Below are 21894 nucleotides of genomic sequence, written 5' to 3'. Positions count from 1 at the left end.
AAAAACATATTTGTGTGCATTTTGAAAAGAGATCACACTGGCCTTTCTTTGTCTTCACACTTAAAAGGTTGGGAATTACTGGATTGTCAATATATATGGTGCCATATTTAAAGCACATTTCAGCTGAAGTAACTTCATTCCCAATGCTGACACTTCTCCATTGTAAGCTATTCTCAGTGCATCAGGAATGATCTGATGCTTCAGTTGCACAATTCTTGAAAGTGAATTTATGTTGTCTAGTTCAGACCAGCTGCCGTACCAACGTACCTCCCTCCCTTTATCATCCCCTCCCCTCTCACAAAGCTATCGCCCACATGTTCCTCGAGGAAGGTGTTATTCAGCAATAGAAAAAGTAATAAAAGTAAAATAAGATGAAGCAAAGAATGATGGAGAACAGCGCAAGGGGAGGATAACATCAGCCAGAAAGAAAGGCAGGATAGCAGAGAAAGATGAAGGCCGCGAGAGGGAAGAGTATTGAACTCAGTGTGAGTGAGAATGAAAATCTTGAGAAGAGAGAGTAGAGAGGAGGGGGGGGGGGGGGGGGGGGGGGGTGAGAGAGGCTGGAGGACAGGGAGAGGGAGAAAGTTTCATCACTGTCGACGGTGGCGCTGCGCAGCGAGCAGCAGGAGCAGGGGGAACATTGACATTTTTATCTTTCCATTGAATTTAATCTGTGTGATGGACGAGCTGCCAGTGCTTTAATTTTCCTCACACGAATTATCCCTGTCTGCCCACCTCTCTCTGTCTTGTATACAGACACAAACACACACACATATACACACCGAGGCGCTAACAGAAATTGTCCATTAACTGCACACTGCAGCTGAAATCCACTATGAGAACAAATGATTGAGTGATGGCTATGTGTGCGCGCGCGCGCGTGTGTCACAGTATTCTGTACACGTTACACACCGGCTCTTGTAAATCATTTTTATGCAATGAACACGTAACCGCAAACAATCCAGGATGCAAGTTCCCCCATTAGCATTCATATTCTCATAATGCATTTTGAAAGATGCATTGCTTCAAGTTAGCACGCACACAAACACCAAATTGCACGTTTGTGCTCACACACACGCACACATAATAAAAAAGCAAGGCAGTATTTCTTTCATTTTCACTCCCCCGCCACAGCCCCCCCCCCCCCCCCCCCCCCCTCCCTTCCCTCAAGCCCCCCAAGTTATTGCATGTGGCAATTCGCCATGACAGATCGTCAGTCGTGCCTAATAGTTCTTTAATGACTTCATTAAATTGTGTTGTGCGGCTTATGATTGTGCTGCCAATTTGTCAGCGCGGGTAATGTCTGGGCGCTAGGGATGCCCCACTTTTATTTGTGAATTAATTGGACATCGACTGTGTTGCGGCCCTCCACCCCTCCCCTCATGGCAGACAGGACACAGATTCCCAATCAGCACCACAAGCAGGGCTGGCCCAAATATGGTCAGCAGCTTACTGCCTTTTTTATGTAACTGGCCTTTAGAAGCTGAGGGTTCCTTCACTAACTAAGGGATAATTAGCTGATTAGTGTAGTGCATTTTGCTTCTTTTTATTGACATATAAAACTGTCCCCTTATACTGTATGACACTTTACTGCACTGTCTCCTGCTGCATCCACATTTTGGAGACTACACTAGCCTACCATCACAACACGCTGGCAAAAAATGCATTACCTTGCTCTACCCGCACAGCAGGGTCTTCTTCATTTCTTGTTGTGGCGAGCAGTGCTTAGCAATAACATAGTGCAGCATCAGACTTCCAGCCCCCTCCTTCCTCCTTCCCTTCATGTTCTCCCAGGCAGGGAGGCCTGTCTGCCGGCTGATGGATGAGCAGCAGCGCCGAGCTGTGCATCCCTCCCTGGCCCCGGGCCATGCCCCTCTGTCACAGACACTGATCTCCCATCAGCCTGAGCGCTCCCACCCTTAATGGTCAAGGTTAGGATTAAGACAAGGAAAATCTGATCTCAGGTCAGCGGTGAGGGGGAACTCAGGTACCTCGAGGGGAGGTAGAGATGTGAAAACTGATAGAGATGAGTTTAGGAAAGTGGGATGATTTAAAGCAGAAGAAACACAATTTTAGAAAGGAGAGATAGTACGCGTTGGTGAGAATGAGAGAGAGAGAGAGAGAGAGAGAGAGAGAAAGCTGGAAGGTTTTTTCCAGTCTGGGCTCAGCAGCCGAGCCCTTTTAAAACCATTAGAGGCAGGATATTTGTCATATTATGTTATTAGATTAGCCGGGACCCCTAATGAAAGCTGTGGCAATTTGTCAGCCTTATGGATAGCTCCATCCCCCTCCACTATTTATCAACTAGCGCTCCGTCTCACCCATCCCACCCCCACCCCCACCCTCAACACACACATACACTACCCAGTCATAGCTAAACTGCACCCCAGTCTGGATGGGTCTGGGAGAAATGGATGGAGCCTGTAATGGGATTCCAATGCTAAACACCCCGCCTAGTGTTTTTTGTCATTTGGGGTGAGCACACTATTCTCAGTCAGATCGCCCAGAGGGAAACCACATTGGATTATTTCAAGGTTTTTTTCCCCCTCCCTCCATTACCATAGCCCTCCTTGGATGGAGCCGTCTCACAACATTTATCTTATAGTGCAGGATAAGAGAAGGGATGCTGCGGTTGCTGAGCATCCCTTCCTGCTGACGACTTTGCCTCTGATCTTGAGCTCATACATTGTGGTAGGATTCATATGGGTGCTGGAAATCCTTGAAAACACTTACATTTAAATGTGGTGTTCCAAGGTTCGAAAAGTTTTAATGAAAACGCTTTAAATTCAGGTTCTTCAGTATGCCAAGTCTTCTCACAAACAAGAGAAATAATGAGTATTCTATATATACTATGTACAATATAAAAGGACCATTATTACTACAGCTAAACAGTTTCGGAAAAGCTTTAAAGTGCACCTTAAGAACGCTTGAAAAGTGCTTGAATACGACTTTGGAAAAGGTGAATAACTCTATATATGCAACATTTCTTCCATTGTTCAAATTCTTTTTCAAGAAATCTGCACACATTTATTTGACTGAAGGCCACATACGTTTAGATTTCACTGCTGCTTCTTTATCAGTGGCTTTCTTAATATAAAGAGGAGGAGGAGGATAGAGTATGATCCATTCTATTCAAATTAATAAAAGCTAAGATGTAAAGTTTGTTGAGATCTGAACTGTGTCACTTAAGCCAAAAGTTTTTATCCCACACAGTAATCCTACTCTGTCGCTCTGCTCTTCACCCTGCAGCAGTGAGGAATGACCGGAATAAGAAGAAGAAGGATGAGAAGAAGCAGGAGTGCACAGAGAGCTATGTGCTGAGTCCCGACACAGAGCGGATGATCGACAGGGTTCGCAAGGCACACCAGGAAACTTTCCCCTCTCTCTGCCAGCTGGGCAAATACACTACGGTCAGTAGCATGACACTGGCAAGACTCTGTGTCTCTATATATTTATTCATCTTTGTTGGCCGTGGTTTATTGTCATTCCATTTATGTGGAAATATCTAAAATATGTCCCTCGTTTCTTCCCCTGCTTCCTAACAGACTAACAGCTCAGAACGACGTGTCTCCTTGGACGTGGACCTGTGGGACAAGTTCAGTGAACTCTCCACCAAGTGCATCATAAAGACAGTGGAGTTTGCGAAGCAGCTGCCCGGCTTCACGACGCTCACCATCGCTGACCAGATCACTCTGCTCAAAGCAGCATGTCTGGATATCCTGGTAAGAACAAGAACGTCCACACAGGTGATTGTGAAGATTCAGGAGGCTTGATTCAAAATTTCTAACCAACCACCTTGTTCTGTCTCTGCAGATACTCCGGATCTGTACACGCTACACACCAGAGCAAGACACCATGACCTTCTCAGATGGACTCACGCTAAACCGAACCCAGATGCACAACGCAGGCTTCGGTCCCCTCACCGACCTGGTTTTTGCCTTTGCCAACCAGCTCCTTCCTCTGGAGATGGATGACGCAGAAACGGGGCTTCTCAGCGCCATCTGTTTGTTGTGTGGAGGTACGCAAGTCTCCTCAATACTTACTGAGGACTGTCTTAGTCAGGCAACAGTCTGTGACATATTCTCGACTGTGTGAAAACCCATGAATCTTGATGAAGTAGCTGTGTATGCTGTGCTCTTTCAGTGAGCACCCCCTAGTGGCTAACTGTGATTATGACAGCAGGAGATGATTGAAACGTTTGTTTCTCAACAGATCGTCAGGACTTGGAACAGGCAGAGAAGGTGGACGTCCTGCAGGAGCCGCTCTTGGAGGCGTTGAAGATTTATGTAAGGAGGAGGAGGCCCCACAAACCGCACATGTTCCCCAAGATGCTGATGAAGATCACTGATCTGAGAAGCATCAGCGCTAAAGGTCTGTGGTCCTCACTAGTCAATTTCTATGTTAATAATGCTCCTTTTTTAAATAAAAAAAAGTTGATTAGATGATTGTTCAGTCTTTGTGAAACATTGTTAATAGCCATGTTTCCATTAACCTGTCTGTAGGCACATTTTGAAGTATCGTAGTAGAAAAGCTGAATGGATTATGCCGGCTTCAATAAAACATCTTCATTGATGCAAAATAAAATGTTTACGCATGCTTGGGATGGAGCTTTGCCTCGTTGAAAAAGAGCTAATGCGCTAAATGGGTTATGAAAATGCATTTTTTTTCCCACAAATAAATTCTGATGTCGAGAAAATTAAATTCACATAACTGATCAGCCGTTTCTGCCATCAGCAGATTCAGTCAACGGGGTGCCATAAAAAGAATAAATCTGTAAATAAGTACGAAAATAAATCTGGAAAGATAAAAAGAGGAGCACATTTTAAAAAATAAATGAGTAGAGAAATAAATGTGGAATTATAATGACAAAATCTAAAAGAATAATCACAATCATTTATTTGCTCATTCACCATATATATATAATTATTTGTTTATTATCTGAATATAAATTACTCTGTTTCATTTTATTTTTCATTGTTTTTATCCCTATTGCTTTTTGCTTTTCCCTGAAGGCTAATCTGTCAATCATCTGGCTTTTGGGCGGGCCTTCCTGCTCAGGCTGAGTAGTCAGTGGCTCTGGTTTGTGTGCACAAACACAAAAAAAGGCAAAAGCAATAGGGAAAATTAAAAAAAAGAAAACTAAAGGGCTAAAATAAATAAACATTTAATTTAAAAAAGGTATAATATAGTTTATTCTTTTATATATTTCTTTATTCTTTTTATAGCTCTCCTGTGACTCCATATCTGTGTCTCTCTGGATAATATATAAATTTGTCCTAAGACAAAAAGACACGTGTCCAATACCTGCTGACATTCCAGAGTAATTAAAAATAAAGATTTCCATTTCTATAGTAGATGGTTTTTCGATTCAAACCACATCATGGAAACGCACCTTAATATGTTTTAATTTTATGTGACATTTCAAAAGTTTGTTGAAACTTGAAACAATTAAATGGAAGACCTATCTCTTCCAACAATACCTCGGTTAAGTCATGGTCACCTAACATATATATTTAAAAAAAAAAAAAAAAAAAGCTCTTATTCTTTTCTCTTCTTTTCTTCTTTAACATATAGCACTCCTTTAGCAATGACAGTTAGCTCTTGAAGTTATGTACTTACCTGATTCCTATGGTCTGTGTCTAGTACCATCAGGTTGAATGCACTTATTGTAAGTCGCTAATGAATAAAGCTAATGAATAAATACCTAAAGTAGTTTTTGTAAGAACTTTTGTAACATTTTCCCCCTCTCTCTCTCTAACTCCCTGCAGGAGCTGAGCGTGTCATCACCCTGAAGATGGAGATCCCCGGCTCCATGCCCCCTCTCATCCAGGAGATGCTGGAGAACTCAGAAGGTCTGGAAAGCGGGGCCGCAGGCGGCCGGCCCAGCGGCGCCCCCCCAGGGAGCTGCAGCCCCAGCCTGTCCCCCAGCTCTGCCCAAAGCAGTCCAGCCACACAATCGCCGTAGTAGCGGCCCACCTTTTTATTATTCCTCACGACGCTCTCTGTCTCCTCCCTCGACGTTCTAAAGAGGAGGGCCGAAGGAGGGGGGGCCTCGACCCTGACTGCTGAACACAGGAGACGGGCAGAGCCAACCTCCTCCTCTCCTACGACACAAACCCCCACCTCCTGTTTCTGCTTTCCCTCCTTCAGGAGCACCGTCCTGATGCGAGGGGAGGTGAGGCCCGGGCCGGCCGGGGCAACAGGATGCCTCTGAGAGACCACACCGTAAACACTGCTGATGACTCCTCCTCCGTCTCCCTCCACTCTCCCCTCCACTGCTGCTCCTCCACTCTCCACCATTCTCCAAAAGACTAGTGGAAACAAATCTGGATGCGGTGGCGACCAGTTTGGAATGGATCCGGGAGTGGACGGGGCACCGTGGAACAAATCTAAGATCAAGGACAATGCATACAGACTGACTTGACAAACACCAGACACTTTTTTGTTGTTGTACTCGGAGGCAGACTGCAAGCTTGGGACTTGTCAAAAGACCCACCCCCCCTCCTCAAAGACTCTGGGTCTTTTCTCTTTTTCCAACTTCGAAAAACAGATTTCGTACAAAAGATATATAAATATATATAGAAAAAGTTAAGGAACTATTGTGATTGACATGTCCAGAACAGAATGGCAGGTTGAAATGAGGACATGTTTTCTGAGATTAGAAATTGTTGTACTCCTTCACTGTTTGAATCTTTTCATACCCATCGAGAGTATTGAAAGAGACCTTTCAGTTCTATCACATTTGTACATTATTCTAATTAACAAAAAGCAAAAGATGTTGAAATTTCTCTCCAGTCTACACATGCAAACACATACACACACACACACACACACACACACACACACACAAACCAATGTGCACAGAAAACAAGTCGCAATGAATATCACCTACTATTCCAGGTTGGATTTGTTTTCCTTTTTCTTTCTTTTTTTTTTTTTTTGCTTCCAAGAGAATGGAAAAAAAATGATTGTATGAACTTGGTTGTATGATATGGTCACAGGTCCTTTCAAGAAATCAAATTAATGAAGATTCATTATTAAGGTGTATTTTAAGTAGCCTTTGAGTTTGTGTATATAAGCTGTATTCATTTCTTTAAAACTATGAAGAGTTTTAGGCTTCACCTGATTTTTTTTTTTTTTTTTAAATACCTTTTATGTGTTTTGTTTATAGGTTTGTGATGCAAGAAAAGACATTTGAGCACATTTTACTGAAGGAAGTTCTTTCATGTTTTGTGTCCTACTAAATACTGGACAGACCCTTAACCAATCACTGGCTGTTCAGAATGTGGCTTTCACAGACAATTTCAACCCCCCCCCCTCCTCCTTCACTTTTAAAACATGTTTTTACATACAGTAGAATGACAAAGTAGCACTCCAGTCGGGGCATAGCTTTTTTTGGCCATGTAGCAGAAAAAGATGGTGTTTATGAAAACGGTGAGCCACATGCCACTCGTAGCCTTGTCAGGTTCGAGTGAGCCCCAGCAGCTCAGCTTCAAAGAGAGTTAAAAATGTGAAGAATGGTGTACATACACACTGTATTAAACACAAGTGATTCTCCGTAGCCTCTGAATGGATCAATAATCTGTAGTGGATGGGAAAAGACTAGATTGTAGTGATGCCTCTGCTCTGTCAGTGGTCAGGCAAGTGAAGGTCCCAAATGTGATGTTTGTCAACTAAGTCCTCACAAATCTCCCCCTGGCAACCTGTGGTAGAAATGAATATGTGACTTTTTGCCGGATCCAGAGCAACCTTGCACCCTGTGACTCACTTTATGCCAAAACGCCTTCACCGTTACCACACACACGTTTCATCTAGACCATCATTACTGTACACACGCCAATGTCTCAGGAAGGAATCATTTTGTGTGCTTGGCCTGTTCTACGTTCTGTGCTGCACCCCCCTGAACCTAACCCTCCTCTCACAGATGCACACATACACACACTTCTGCTACTGAGCCCCTGAATTTTTCTTCAGTCACTCGATTTTTTTGTTCGGCCTGGCAGACCAGGACTTGTGCAGAGAGACACTTCCCCTGACCCTCGCAACGTTACGACATAGGACGCAGTGTGGAGTCTCTCTGAATCATGTGTTCTTTTTATTTGTACGGTCAAAGCTGCTTTCATCATTTAGGACTTCACCTGTCCAGAACAGCGCACAACTTTTCCCTCCACAGCTAATCTGGAATAGGAACAGACACACCGTCAGTTTGAGAATTATGGAATATGTTGCAATTTTGTCAAGATTATCAAGCGACTTTGGAAAAAAAACAAAACAACAAAAAAAGATAAAAAATAAAACCAACATTTAATATTAAATGTGTTTTGTGTTGTTAATGTGTGTTTCTCTTTTTTATGCAACATACATATAGAAGTCTGATAAAAATCAGAAAGCAGTCACTGACTTTGTTCAGACTTTCTGGAAGCCTTTGAGTCCCTTTTCTTGTGGATGGCCTTACATATTTTATATATTTACCTAGAATTTTAATTAAATGTGGTACTTTTTTTCATCACACACCTGATATATATATATATTTATATCAGCTCAAGACTTTTCATAACAATAACCAAATCACAATCACCATTAGGTTTGGTTTAAGTAGAACTTTGTTACTTTTGAATAACAAAGACTCACTTGGTCCAGTTTAACCAGGAGTTCTGGTGGCTAATGTTAGCTCCAAACTTTGGCTATAATGCTGAATAAAATACTTTACAGGGTGAGTTTTCTGACCTTATGACAAAAATAGAATATAGTGTATTGAAAGAAATGGCTCCAGAAACCCTGTACAAGCCCTAGCTTTACAGAGTGCACAGTACATTGATTACTTTTTTAATTTGTTGTGCTCACACCTGTAGTTCATTACAGGACAAAGATAACACAACATCAAACAGTAAATTACTTGATGGTGTGCACAAGGCCAAGGCAGACAAATCTGTACTTGTCTTTAGGCCGACAATGGACTGCTTTCAAAGAAATTGGAACACCGAATTTGACACTGAATAATTGTTTTTAACAGACATGATTTTATATTCCAATGGGCTTATAACATTTTTTCTCTTAACATTTTTACATTTTCTAGCAGAAAATCACAGATGCAATGAATAACATTAATGATGGCTCTGTTCCATTTGAGGCAAACCAACAAACCAGTATACATTATAAAAGTGCCTGAGAACTTGAGCATATAATTGGAATACAGCCCTTATTAATTTCATTAACTACACCTGTGCTTTTTTCTGCAATGAAAGGTCCATATGTATTGTGAAAACGGGTCATTATGATTATGTACAACACATAGAGTACTCGCTCTAAACAATAGCTGCTCCACATATGTTAAACCCATGAACCAGCAGATAATTGTGGCTGTAGCTGTGCTGTTTCTGAAAATACATACAACAGAGGTTTGTTGAGGTTTTTGAAAAATGTCTTTAACAAGAAGGAAACAAAATGAGAATTATAATTTTAATTGGTAGTATAAACAGTGCTGAACAAATTTATTAGACCACCATTATAAAAACGATTTTTATTTGGAAAAAACAAACTAAATTCACCTTTTTATATCCCAAATTTGAGTAAAGAAGTCAAAAAATGAATTAAACATAACATTCATCCACTAAAATTAATGTTTCTGTTCAGGAATGCAAGTAAATGACATCTCAATCAAGAAATAATAATGTGCTTTACATTTTTTTATTTTTTTACAGTTTTTTGTAAAACAGTAAATTTGAAAATTCATGGATAACAATAATAATTTTATTTTAGCATTAAAAACGTAATTTCGCTTAAAGAGCTTCTACATACTGGTGCATTAACCAAAACCAAAACATTCAAGACATTTAAAAAACCCAAAGGAAAAACCACCCGGAAAAAAACCTTAAGTATTATGCCCCGCCCTCTTACCAGTGGTGACGAATCAACCAATCACAATCCTTCGCGCGGAATTTCAAACATTTTCAAATCAGATTCCCTTCACCCAAGTGAGATTGTTCCGCCAAATTCGTAAACAAAATAGTCCCTCTCTTATAAATGCAAGTTCAATTTCATTCTGAGAACAAAATAGAATCTTAAAGAATAGTTACATGAAAAGTACACACATTGAATTCAAAAGCGTAAGCATATCCGTGTATTTCTTTAGGTTACTGTGTGTTTGTAGTCTGGCGGATTGATACGACGGCACCTTTCTGCAAGCGGCGAGAGACGTCAAGTTAGTGCTACTAGGTAGCATACGTTAGCCATTCGTCGATATACATTGTAGGGAATGGTAGGTTATGAACGGTACGGTTAGTCTGACATGATATTATAGTGAAATTCCCCTTTGTCACAGCCCGGTCGATGTTTATGGATTGCCAGAAGTTGATGTGTCTTTAAAAGGATTTCCAGGTAAGACAAAAACGCTTATGTTACTTAAATGTTTTAACACAGTCGTTCAATCTAAGGCAACATATCGGCAGTAAGTTCACACTTAGCGCTACACATTTCTCAACGTGTGTCGTTTTGTACTGTAGTTGCTAATGTCACCTCAATTAATTCCTGACCAAATTGTGATTTTAACAGTATGGTGACTTTACACGTGGGCTTTCGCAGAATTGTCAGCTGAGTATTTTAACTAAAGGTTACAGTAACAACGAGCTGCTGACTTGCAGCGATAACACCGAATTGCGTCAAAGTTACTCGACGTTAAAACTTAACAATGATGATAAAAAAAGTTATCATTAGCTAACGTCAAGTGGTTAAGTTAGTAATGTCGTTAAGCACAGAATTTTTTTTTCGCAGACATTTTGCCTACCGTTTGTGTCATGTTTAGCAAGGCCTTTGTATAGTGATAAAAAGCCATATTCTCTTAGAATTGCCCTTTATTTGCCTAACGTTTACATGATTTGGTTTGACGCTTGTGTTTGCTAATGCTTTCAGGTAACTATACGAAAATGCCATTGCACGGTAAAATAGTGGTGATTAAGAGGAGCGGAGGAGATGGGACTGAGTTCCCTCTTACTGCAACGTGCTTATTTGGAAGGTGAGATCAATAAAAGGCATTTGGTAAATACATGCTAGTTTGCCATGACATGTGTTCAGATAAAATCTTTACTCTTTTTGTTTCATTCATTTTGTTTCATATGTTAAGTACTACAGAAAACAGAAGCACATGTTATGTTGCAGCCAACATTGACTGTGTAGCCTCATGTTGAGGTGGACAGATGTGCTATAAAACTCCCATCTGGTCTGGAGGCGGGACAACCGCTGCTGACGTCAGGATTTTAAATGCATGTGTGCTGCTGTACTTGCATCAAGACTTCCTGTTTTGTATTCAAACCTCCAGTTCCCAAATTCACCTTACTTTTAGACAATGTGTGATTTGATCTACTACTTATGAACAAGCTCTATTGTATGTAAACCAGGGTATTTTTCCACGCATCTTTCATTGACACATTTGTTTCTTTGTGGTGTTACAGAAAGCCTGACTGTGATATTCGTATTCAGCTTCCTCAAGTCTCCAAGGAGCACTGCAGAATTGACTTGAATGAAAATAAAGAGGTAACAACATATTTTGTACATTATCTTATCAATCTAATGGGATAATTGTTTTTGAAAATCTCATTAATGACTTTATATTTTGATCATCACAATGTTAATTTTGTAGATGGTTAAGTCTCACAGCTTAAATCACTTGGGGGAATTCACCGTGGGAAATAATGACCTAGATGGAAGTTGAAAAGAGATGACAATGTTTTTCTGCTTTGAGCTTCTGCAACAGCCTAACATTGAGGTTATGTGTATGTTTGTGTCTCAGATCATTTTGACAAATTTGAGCTCTGTGAATCCAACTCGTGTCAACGGAGAGGCTTTGCAGCAGTCTGAGCGTTTGAAGCATGGAGATGTGATAACCATTATTGACCGTTCTTTCAGGTTAGTATCAAAGGAACATTTTGTTGATTTTAACAGTTTTGCCTTCCGTAGTGGCTGCATGATTTTGTTAAAAATTGGCCCTTAAAACGCAAAGCAAAGAAAAAGCAGATGCCTGAACCGGACAAGCACAGGCATATATACACACATGTTAATGTGCACTTTTCTGCTGCATTTTGGACAAGGTGTTTACTCTTACTACAGGATACTGCCCATGGAACAGAAATTACTGTATCAGAATTTCACTGTACCCTCTTAAAGGAGACTTATGAGGAGACTATGTCCCCTTTGCGCATAATTTGCTATAACTATTTTCATAATCAACAAGCCATTTAAGTTTCTCACCAGCTGCAAATGCTGTTCATCCACATTCGCCATACTTACTTACATCTTGTTTCTAATTGTCATTTCAGGTTTGAGTCCCCTCCAGCACCCACACCAAAGAAGAGGTCTTCCATTGGAGGCAAAACTGAAACATTCAAAGTAATTTGCCCATTATATTTTTTTTATCACTTGAGCATTGCCGCCTTTCAAACGTCTTGAAATTCCCTACACTCCTGATCAATTGGATTATCTTATAAATGTGCTAATATAAATGGCTGGTTGTCCAGGTTCTTCAAGATCAGCAGGTGGGGGACGCAGTTACTGCTGAGAGTGAAGAAAAAAGGATCTCTGAAGTTTCCACAGGTGAGACCGTGTGATGGAGGGGTTTTTTTCTGAATTAGCTCAACACAGTCGGTGTACATTCCCAGAATTGATATTGAAATCATTGCTTTGAATTCTCTATGAACACAGAACCATTCATTTTTGTATCTATTTCACAGTACACCGGTATATATGGTATATGCCCTGTCAAAGATAATTTACAAAATCTTTGCTATTATAGTTTTTATATTAAGCTTGTTCCCAAAAGAAAATCTGATGGATAAGTTAAACTTTTTTGCAGCCCTACTCTAACTACCTCAACCCAGTTAGCTGTTTATAGGGATTTATATTTATTTCTCTGGGCACTTGATTGTTGTTTTAATTTACACTTGTATCATGTTTAATAATGTATACAAGCTTCTATGATAAGTTTTGTTTTTTGTTTCTTTTTAGACCCTCATCTGAAAGATGGAGCTAACCATGACAACATCCAGCGATCCCTGGAGAAAACCATGGAGCTGGACTCCAAAGAGGAGACCACCTCCCCCTTCAACGATCTGTATCAAATGATCAAGAAATCTCTGGATGTCAAGACCCCTCGGAAATCTTCCGTCAGTGTGCTTCAAACACCTACTTCAAGGTTTTGTACTCCAAAACCTGCTTCAGTCAGGAAGAATGAGGCAAAACCTGTCATTTCCACAGTGGAAAAAAGCACTCCTAAGAAGGATGAAGCTAAAGTCTCTGCTGTAACCAAGGTTGAAGATGTAAGCGCCGGGACCCCGAAATCTGTCAAGAAGCAGAGACGGTCCTCCCAGGTCCTGTCTGCTGATACTCCCAGACCTGAAGCGGAAAATGCTGAAGCAACTTCACCACAGAAGAGGATCCGTACACCGCCCCAGAGGTTCACACCTGAGGTCAAATCACCTGTGAGACGAAGAAGCAAGGAGGCCACACCTACAGGTAAGAGTTATAGTTTCTCTTTTAATTGTATGTCAACCTACTTGGAACCGTTATTTAAGCATGTCATGTATCATTATGCTTGGTCGTTTCTGACACAATCATATTTTGAATTCAATTCTTAGTGAAAGAGATGTCCAAAAAACGCAAAAGTGGAGAACTTGCAGCTGACTTGCCAACATCACAAATGAAGAAGAAACGGGTTTCTTTTGGAGGTTTTCTGTGTCCCGAGTTATTTGACAAACGCCTGCCTCCTGACTCTCCATTACGCAAGGGTGCCGCTCCACGGAGAAGCTTGTGTGTGTCCAAACCCAAACAGTCACTCCTTAGACGAGCATCAGTCATTGGTTTGCTGCAGGTAAGACTGAAGTTGTGGATGATGAAGTAGTTTGAACTAACACTAATTGTTATCCATTATGTAATCTAACTTGTCTTTGTTTTTAAAGGAGTTTGACAATGAGCATCCAGATAGTCCTGCAAAAAGGAAGACTCCTTCACCCAAGAAGACCTCAAGTGCTAAGTCTTCTCCCAAGACTCCAACACCTGGAAAGAAATCACCAAAATCCACGTCTACAACTCCCAAGGCTGCATCTCCTGGAAAGAAGTCACCGAAATCCGGATCAACCTCTCCCAAGGCAGCATCCCCTGGCAAGAAATCCCCCAAATCCAGCTCTCCTTCTACCAAGGCTGTCTCTTCTGCAAAGAAATCACCCAAATCCAAGAGTCCATCTCCTGCCAGAGGAAAATCTCCCGCTGTTGGTGGAAAAGCAGGAGCCCAGACCCCCACAGTACAAGGGCGCTTCTCTGTGTCACTCATCAGCACTCCATCTCCAGTTTCAGAAGATGTTGTGGCTGACCAGGTGCCCGTAGTCACTGCAACGCCGAGGAGGAAGAGCATTTCACGGGAGACTGCAAAGAGTGCTGCGAAAGTAATTCGCAGAAGTGGCATTTCACGGGCATCTCTGAAAGGTACTTTAGATCCTGAAATATATCTTTTACTGCAAAATCTTGTCTTTATTTGGAATTAATCACATTCTCTCCAAATTAGAAAGTGCCTTGGTGTGCGTGTGTAATTGTTTACAATAAGTACAAGAATAATTTCTGATTTTATCCTCTTGAGTTTGCTTTGGATCTCACGTCTTTTGTTGTTGATTTTTTTACATTTTTTTTCTTCTTTTTCTTTGCTCTCCTTTCAGTCAAAAGTTCCTGGGCAGACAGGGTGAGATTTGGGCAACCAAAACCTCAAGTGATTGCTCCTGCTAAAACAGCAGTCATCCAAAAGCCAAAGAAGAAGGCTGTACCCAAACCACAGGTAAAGGAAGATGCTCTAACAATTACAGGGTGCATTTATGTCATTGTAAAAATTCTTATATTTTATTGTTTTAAAGAAACATTTCTAGTCTTGCAACAACTTTAACTTGTTGAACATGTTACAATGAAAGGATATTATTATTATTGTGTTCATGGTCTGTTAACGGTTTGATAAAACACTGTAAATGCATATTTGTGTTTTGTACAACATACACAGTATAACTTCACTCAAAGGGAGACCCAGTTTTATTGAACTTCAAATTTACACATTTGTGTGCACAAATGCAGATCCCAAAACATACTGATAATAGTATAAAAAAGGTTTAATTAATAAAGTTTTTTTTTAATGCATACATATATGGTCTGTCTTTGATTGTTAACATGTTTACGATTCTTAATCCTTTCAGACTCCTGCCAGAAAAATCCATGGCCATTTCAGCACCGGACATGCAGACTCCCCTGTTACCATCGTTGTGGGCAGAGCTCACAGACAGAAGGTTGTGCATCCAACTGGTGCTGCACCAAGACTGGTCACCAACACTGCAGTGCTTAAGAAGGACATGAAAATGGATGAGGACCTGACAGGTAGTTACCCCCTTTTCCTCCCCCAACAAATGGGAAATTTTGTTTTTGGTAATGCAAGTTGGACTTGAATGTTGTTTTTGTGTTTATGTTTTCAGGAATCGTGGATATGTTCAAAACCCCTGCAAGAAAGAGGAGATCTGTGATGGATGACAGCGATGCCACAAAGACACCAGTGGGAGCACTGGGCACATCTGTGGTCGAACCATCAGTGCTGAGCACACCAGAGGAGCCAGGTAATGTGTGTGTAGTGGAGAACCAAGCATAAAATTTGCATTCTGTATTATCACTAAGTCTAAGGGGTTTGTGAGTGTAAGCCATTCATGTAATGTTAAAATGTGACTTATTTTACAGGTGAAATGATGGTTTCTCCTCTGAATGTCACATCTACAGTAAAAGACAGAAAATACAACAGTGAGGCAGTCCAGCGTCTCCTTAACGACGATCAAGAATCTAGCTTAATCAGTGACGCCCCTGCCTTGGAGATCGACTCTGAGGATTCTAACGAACAGCAGTGCACAGATTTGAAGACGGCATCTGTCACAACACCCAAACAGAAGCCAGAATTGCCTGAGTGTCTCACTGGAGTGAAGAGGATCATGAAGACCCCAAGACAGAAGACTGAGCCCATTGAGGACCTGAGGGGGAAGATTTTGAAAACTCCAAAACAGAAAGCAGTGCAACAGGAGTGTCTTACTGGAGTGAAGAGGATCATGAAGACTCCTAGACAGAAAGCTGAGCCAATTGAGGACCTGAGGGGGAAGATTTTGAAAACTCCCAAGCAGAAAGCAGTGCAACAGGAGTGTCTTACTGGAGTGAAGAAGATGATGGAGACTCCAAGACGGGAGGCTGAACATGTAGAGGACATCAAAGTGGAACTTCTGACAACTCCCAAACAGAAGCTTGAACAACTGGAGGCTGAACCTGTTGAGGATCTTCAAGAAAAAGTTCCAGAAACGCCCAAAGCTCTGGAGGCTGGTGATGCAGATTCAGATCTTGTCGAGGAGCTTGTGGAGGCACCAGCGCAGACGCAAGAATCTGAAGACCTTTCTGAAATGCCCAGCGTGGACACTCCAAACACGAAGAGCTCCCCAGCGGCCAGTAAGAGAATGAAGAAGACCCCCAGGGAGAAAAGTGCTCCAGTTGAAGATATGGTTGGTGTGAAAAGGCTCATGAAAACCCCCAGAGTAAAGGGCGAAGCTGTTGAGGAGAACTTTGGGATCAAGAGACTTGTGACGAGGAGGAGTAAAGCATCAGTGGAAGACTTTCGGGGACTTCAGGAGCTCATGGAGGAGCCGCTGACTGAACCCACAGGACAAATGGAGACAAATGAGGTGAGAGCTGAACACTGCAAAATGCTTCTTATTGGGATTATAGATATATCAGCCTCTCTTTCAATGAAATCTCTTCCTGTCACGTGAAATTTGTTTTATTTTAGGTCTTTTTTTTTTCTTTTTTTTTAGTTGTAAGTCTTAATTTTGAGGTGACGCCAAGTTGCATGAGAAATATCTCCTCACAGAATTCACTTATTGAAAATATGGTTTGGTCTTCAGTCTCAGTCCAGCAATCTTCTTGTAATGTTTTGATTAGTTTTCCACCAGCCACCTGCTCTCACAAAGGTAACAGGATTAAAGAAGTACACAAAACGGCACACATGATGCCAAGCTGGAGACTGTGGGTTAGAGGGTTCAGAGAAGATGGAAAGATCTCTCATATTTCTGATAGGTGTTAGAATCTGGATAATGTTTTAAGTGCAGTGTGGAGGAGAATACTTTTCATTTGGTGACCAATTAACTGGAGGTTAAAGATTTACTGGACAGCTGTTAGTGGATGAAAGATAAATGTTCTGTTACTGGCATGTCTTAATGTGGACAACTATACTATAATACATCTGATATTACATAGCACTTGAAAAAGGTACTCAAAGTCTATTTGCACAAAACATGAAACAAAAACCAACAAGTTCATGTTATTTCAGTAGTATAGCTTAATATGCGAGTTCCTTATTGATTTACACAATGTTTTCAAAATTCACTGTTTCAAGAATGGTAGTTCAACAATTGCATGTTTGCTTTTTATTAAGTTCATTTTTCCTCGAAATATTGTCGACCAAAATCAACACCTGTGTGGCCACAGATTGACAATATTAAATTTCACTAACTTTAACAAGACATTTCTGCTGTTAGCTTTTTTTTTTTTTTTTTCAAAGTGAGTACTCATTGTCTAAATCGTCAAATTATTTGTTGACAGGTGGAAGATCAAACCTCTCTGGAACGCGATGAAGTTGCAGCAAAAGGTCAGTTGGTTAACGAGTCTGATAAGAATAATAATGTTAGATCAATAATAAGTGACATGATTGGAGTGGTTGTGTAAGCTGTGTGCATTGATGAACTGATTATTCATGTGGTTTTATTGTCTTCTCTCTTTTAATAGAACTGGACTTTGCCCCTGAGGAGCCACAAGACGATGTGCCATCAGATGTGGTTGATGTTCTTGAAGTTGACGTAGAAAAAGGTATGTGGACTAATTATCTTTTTAACTAGTTTATGTTTAATACTTATAATTTGATTTTCACACAAAACCTAAAAAACTTTGAGAGATGTTTTGAGGAAACATAGGAAATCTGTATGTAGATACAGAAAGTCTGCTTTAAAACTAATTTTAAGTAATTTTGTCTAAATGGAAGTTATTGAACTGTATAAAAGCCTCAGACTATATGGAAATGTGGTCGTTTTTAGCTGTTGAAGTATTAGCATCTGATTTCAGACATGTTTTTGTGCTTATTCTTTGCGTGTTTTGGTCTTATTTTAGATGAAGTTGTCGTTGATGACCACTTGGAGGAGGTGCCAAGTGGCAGTGATGATAATGAATCATCAGATGCCATGGAAACTGTTTCTCAAGCAGCTGTAGAGGAGAATGTTTCTGCAGAACAACCCACAGTAGATGCAGCAGATGAAAAGCTATCCCAAGACCAACCTGAAGTGGATACCGCAGATGAGAATATCCCTGAGGAAGAACCTAAAGTGGACACAGTAGAAGACCAACCTGAACACGTGGACACAGTGGAGGAGAACATAACTGAAGAACAACCCGCAGTAGATGCAGAAGTTGAGAAACTATCCAGTGATGAGCCTGAAGTGGATACCGCAGATGAGAATATCCCTGAGGAGGAACCTAAAGTGGACACAGTAGAAGATCAACCCGAACAAGTGGACACAGTGGATGAGATTGTGTCTGTGGAACAACCCGAAGTGGAGACCGCTACTGCCGAAGTCACGGAAATGGAGACCACTGCTACGAATCCTGCCCAGGAGAAGAAATCTGTTCGAGGCCGAAGAGCAAAGACTGTGGAGTCTAAAGCAGCTGATGACGAACAGCAGGCAGCAGAACACTCTGAAGATGCTGTCGTCTCTGCTCCAGTCAGAGGGACGAGAGGGAAGAAAACTGAAGCTGCAGCACCACCCGCTGTCAGACAAACGACAAGAGGAAGAAATGCAAAGTCTCAAGAAAGCGTGGTTGATGAGCCTGCAGTGGAGAAAAGTGAGCCCCTGCCTGCTAAAGTTGCCCCTAAGCCTAAAAGAGGAAGAAATGCCAAAAAAGCTTCAGAGGATCAAGCAGAAGTGGTTCAAGAAGTTGCCACTGAAACTGAAGTGGTGGCAGAACCTGAGAGTGAACCTACTCCACCAGTTGACCCCAAAGCAGATGACGGTGCAGCACCCCCAGAGAAGGCTGTGATCAAGCCCAGGCGAGGGAGAAAAACTAAAAAGCCTGAGGAATCCGTGCCAGAGCAGCAAGATGTGCCCAGTATTCAAAGTGACGAGGTTCCACAGCCAGAAGTGACAAAAGGTATGTCATCTTTCTTGTTTGTGTTTCTGCTGTCATGTTGCTGGCATAAACTGGAACTCCTAAAAGGATTTCTGACCCCAATAAATGGGTGTAAAGTTAGTTAATTTGATTAAAATCCTGGGGGAGTAAACAACTGGATGTCTATTACTGAAAGCAAGACATGAGAGTTAACTCTAAACCTCTGTGATTTAATAAGCAGTTCTCATCCATTTGACTATCTATTTTGGTCCTTTATTAGTTCAACCACAGTAAAGGTGAAGCTAATATTTATTTTGTTTTCTCCTGTTATTTTAGATGAAGATGCCAATAATGTCTGCAGTGACCAGCTGGAGGTGGCACCCACTGAAAATGATGAAAATAAACCATCAGAAACCATGGAAACGGTTGCCCAGGTGCCTGTAACTGAGAGTTTACCTGAAGTCACAGAAATGGATGCACCTGTCATTCAGAAGAAAACTGTTCGAGGCAGAAGGGCTAAAGTGGTGGAGTCTGAATCAGCTGATGGTCAACATGAAGCAGCAGAAGAGCCGGTTGTCTCTCTTCCAGTCAGAGGAAGAAGAGGGAAGAAAACTGAAGTTGCTGCACCGGCCGCTGTTAGACAGACTACAAGAGGCAGAAATGCAAAGTCTCAAGAAAATCCCACTGATGATGCTGAAGTGCAACAAGAGAAAGCTGTGGAAACACCAGCAGCTGAGATTTCCACTGAAGCTGTGATTGACCAGACTCCTTCAGTAACAGAAAACAAATCTGCACCCCCTGCAGAGGAAGCTGTCGTGAAGCCTGTTAGAGGCAGAAAAACTAAACAAACACCCATCGAGCCGCCTCAGCCAGAGCCAGAGAAGAATGAAGTGATTGACGAGCCCGTAACAGACGCTCAGCCTCAAAAGTCCGTTCCTGCTCTTGTAAAACCCAGAAGAGGGAGAAAGACGAAAGCTGATGCTGTTGAGGAAAACGAGGTAGTAGAAGACACAGTTGTAGCCATGGAGACCAAGGAGCAGGCTCAGCCTCCAGTCAGGGCTAAGAGGGGAAGAAATGCCAAACAGGAAGAAGAGAAGATGGAGACTACTTCGGTTGAGACTACTAAATCTCAGGAGCCAGCTAAGAAAGTAAGGAGAACAAGGAAGGCGGAGCAAGAAGAACCAGAAGTCCAAGCAGTTGAAACTGTCCCAGAGGAGGCTGAAGCTCCACTTGTTGCTGAACCAGTGAAGATCGATGAACAGGCGGCTGTGGCTGCCAAACCAAGGAGAGGAGGGCGTAAAGCAAAACTAGACACAGAGAGTGAGGCCCCTGTCGTCTCCACTGAGGTCCAAGAGATCCCTGCCGTCACCTGCAACAAACTCAAACGCGGTAAGAGAGGAAAACAGGTTGCTGAGGAGGTTGAGGCCCCTGCTGCAGTCCCAGAGGAAAAACATGACAATCAGCTGGAGGCTGAAGAGAAGAAGGACGCTGAGACAGAAGTTCCAGTCGTTAAACCAAGCAAGGCAAGGGGCGCAAAAACATCTGTGAAAAATGAGGTTTCTCAAGCTGTTCCAGCCAAGAGAGTCCGACGAGGTGCAGCTCCTCCCGTTGAGGAGAACAGTGCAGAATCCACAGTTGTGGTTTCGGAGCCTGCATCAGTGGAGCCGGTCAAAAGAGGGAGACGGGCAGCAGCAAAGCCCACAGCAGAGGAGGCCACAGTAACCAGCGTCCAGGCAAATCCTTCCGAAGATGCGAGCAATGCTGTTGTGGAAGAGACCAAAACCTCCAAAAGAGCAGTTAAGTGGAAAGCTGACTTGGAAGTCATTGAAATTCCAAAAGCAACACCTGTAAGGGCAGTTAAAGGGAGGAAGTCCAAACTTCAAGCAGACACTGAAAGCAACACTGCGTCAAAGGAAGCTGACAAATCTGAAGAGAAGGATCTCTCGGATGAAGTTGCTGAAGCTCAGCCAGTCAAGAGAGCCAGGAGAGGGGCAAAGGTCGCCGATGTAACCGCTGACGAAGCAGAGTCCGCTAGCAAGGGGAAAGGTGTTGAGGCTGAGATGCAGCCAAAAACCCGGAGAGGAAGATCTGCAAAGAAATAAAAACTTCTGTATATATTCATAATCTTAAACATTTTTCCTTTTTTTTAAAAAACATTTTGTTCATTTTTATTATATCATCGAATTTTAGAAAGTAGTTTTATCGACTGAAAATGAAGCACTGCTTTTTTCTTTTTTCCAATACAGCAGGGAATTTGGTGTAACCATTTATTTTAAGTTGTATGTTGTTCATTGTTGAGTTTGCAAATATTTTTTATGGTGAAAAAAGTGATTAAATTTTTTGTACAATGAAATTTTTTTGTCTAAATTTGTCTTTACTTCAAACATTTCTCTGGTGGTCTGTTCAGCCACGTGGTGTCAAAATGATTGACATGATGATCCACCAAGTAATTTGAAATACATTGTAAAAGCACCTGAAGCTTATGTGTAGCCTGTTGGTTGAAGGTATGAATATATGCTTTACTGACTGGGTGCCATCATTGTCACATTTTTGTCAGACTGAAAAGGGAAATTATTTACATTTGCCTTTATGTGTAACTTAGTGTTTGTGCTGGTCTGATTTTATAAGCGGAGGTATGAAGGAAAATAAAATGGGGTTATTCACAGCACATAAATCAGTACTACTAGTAGAGTGGGA

General features: G+C 41.6%; 2 protein-coding genes across 7 annotated transcripts in view; both read left to right on the top strand.

Annotated features, from left to right (window-relative positions):
• The window catches only part of raraa (retinoic acid receptor, alpha a), a 159084-nt gene extending 151527 nt beyond the window's left edge, over positions 1-7557 (top strand). For 4 of the 6 annotated variants that reach the window (XM_059324415.1, XM_059324413.1, XM_059324414.1 and 1 more), the window contains 5 exons: positions 3214-3410; positions 3546-3722; positions 3814-4018; positions 4213-4371; positions 5769-7557. In XM_059324415.1, coding sequence (XP_059180398.1) covers positions 3214-3410; positions 3546-3722; positions 3814-4018; positions 4213-4371; positions 5769-5965 — 935 coding nt within the window. In that variant the 3' untranslated portion in view covers positions 5966-7557. The remainder of the gene's footprint in view (positions 1-3213; positions 3411-3545; positions 3723-3813; positions 4019-4212; positions 4372-5768) is intronic. The other 2 variants (XM_059324417.1, XM_059324416.1) reach the window with 1 other exon arrangement.
• Positions 7558-10118: 2561 nt separating this feature from the next.
• mki67 (marker of proliferation Ki-67) lies at positions 10119-21793 on the top strand. Its single transcript, XM_059324624.1, has 17 exons — positions 10119-10377; positions 10909-11011; positions 11448-11529; positions 11786-11901; positions 12312-12381; positions 12510-12585; positions 12997-13503; positions 13626-13858; positions 13947-14469; positions 14697-14812; positions 15219-15396; positions 15492-15629; positions 15748-16727; positions 17644-17689; positions 17827-17907; positions 18205-19239; positions 19534-21793. The coding sequence occupies exons 2-17, from the start codon at positions 10923-10925 to the stop codon at positions 21297-21299; spliced, it is 6036 nt and encodes a 2011-aa protein (XP_059180607.1). The 5' UTR covers positions 10119-10377; positions 10909-10922; the 3' UTR covers positions 21300-21793.
• The last annotated feature ends 101 nt before the right edge of the window (positions 21794-21894 follow it).

This window comes from Centropristis striata, chromosome 21 (genome assembly GCF_030273125.1).
Source record: "Centropristis striata isolate RG_2023a ecotype Rhode Island chromosome 21, C.striata_1.0, whole genome shotgun sequence".
NCBI lineage: Eukaryota > Metazoa > Chordata > Actinopteri > Perciformes > Serranidae > Centropristis > Centropristis striata.
Note: the sequence above shows the minus strand (reverse complement) of the source record. Positions and strands in the feature narration are given on the sequence as shown.

What these genes read in the sequence shown, in the direction of transcription:
- mki67 (XM_059324624.1), top strand. Translation starts at nt 10,923, where the DNA reads ATGCCATTGCACGGTAAAATAGTGGTGATTAAGAGGAGCGGAGGAGAT. An exon ending in GCAACGTGCTTATTTGGAAG is followed by an intron (nt 11,012 to 11,447) that starts GTGAGATCAATA and finishes GTGGTGTTACAG; the next exon opens with AAAGCCTGACTGTGATATTC. An exon ending in ACAGCCAGAAGTGACAAAAG is followed by an intron (nt 19,240 to 19,533) that starts GTATGTCATCTT and finishes CTGTTATTTTAG; the next exon opens with ATGAAGATGCCAATAATGTC.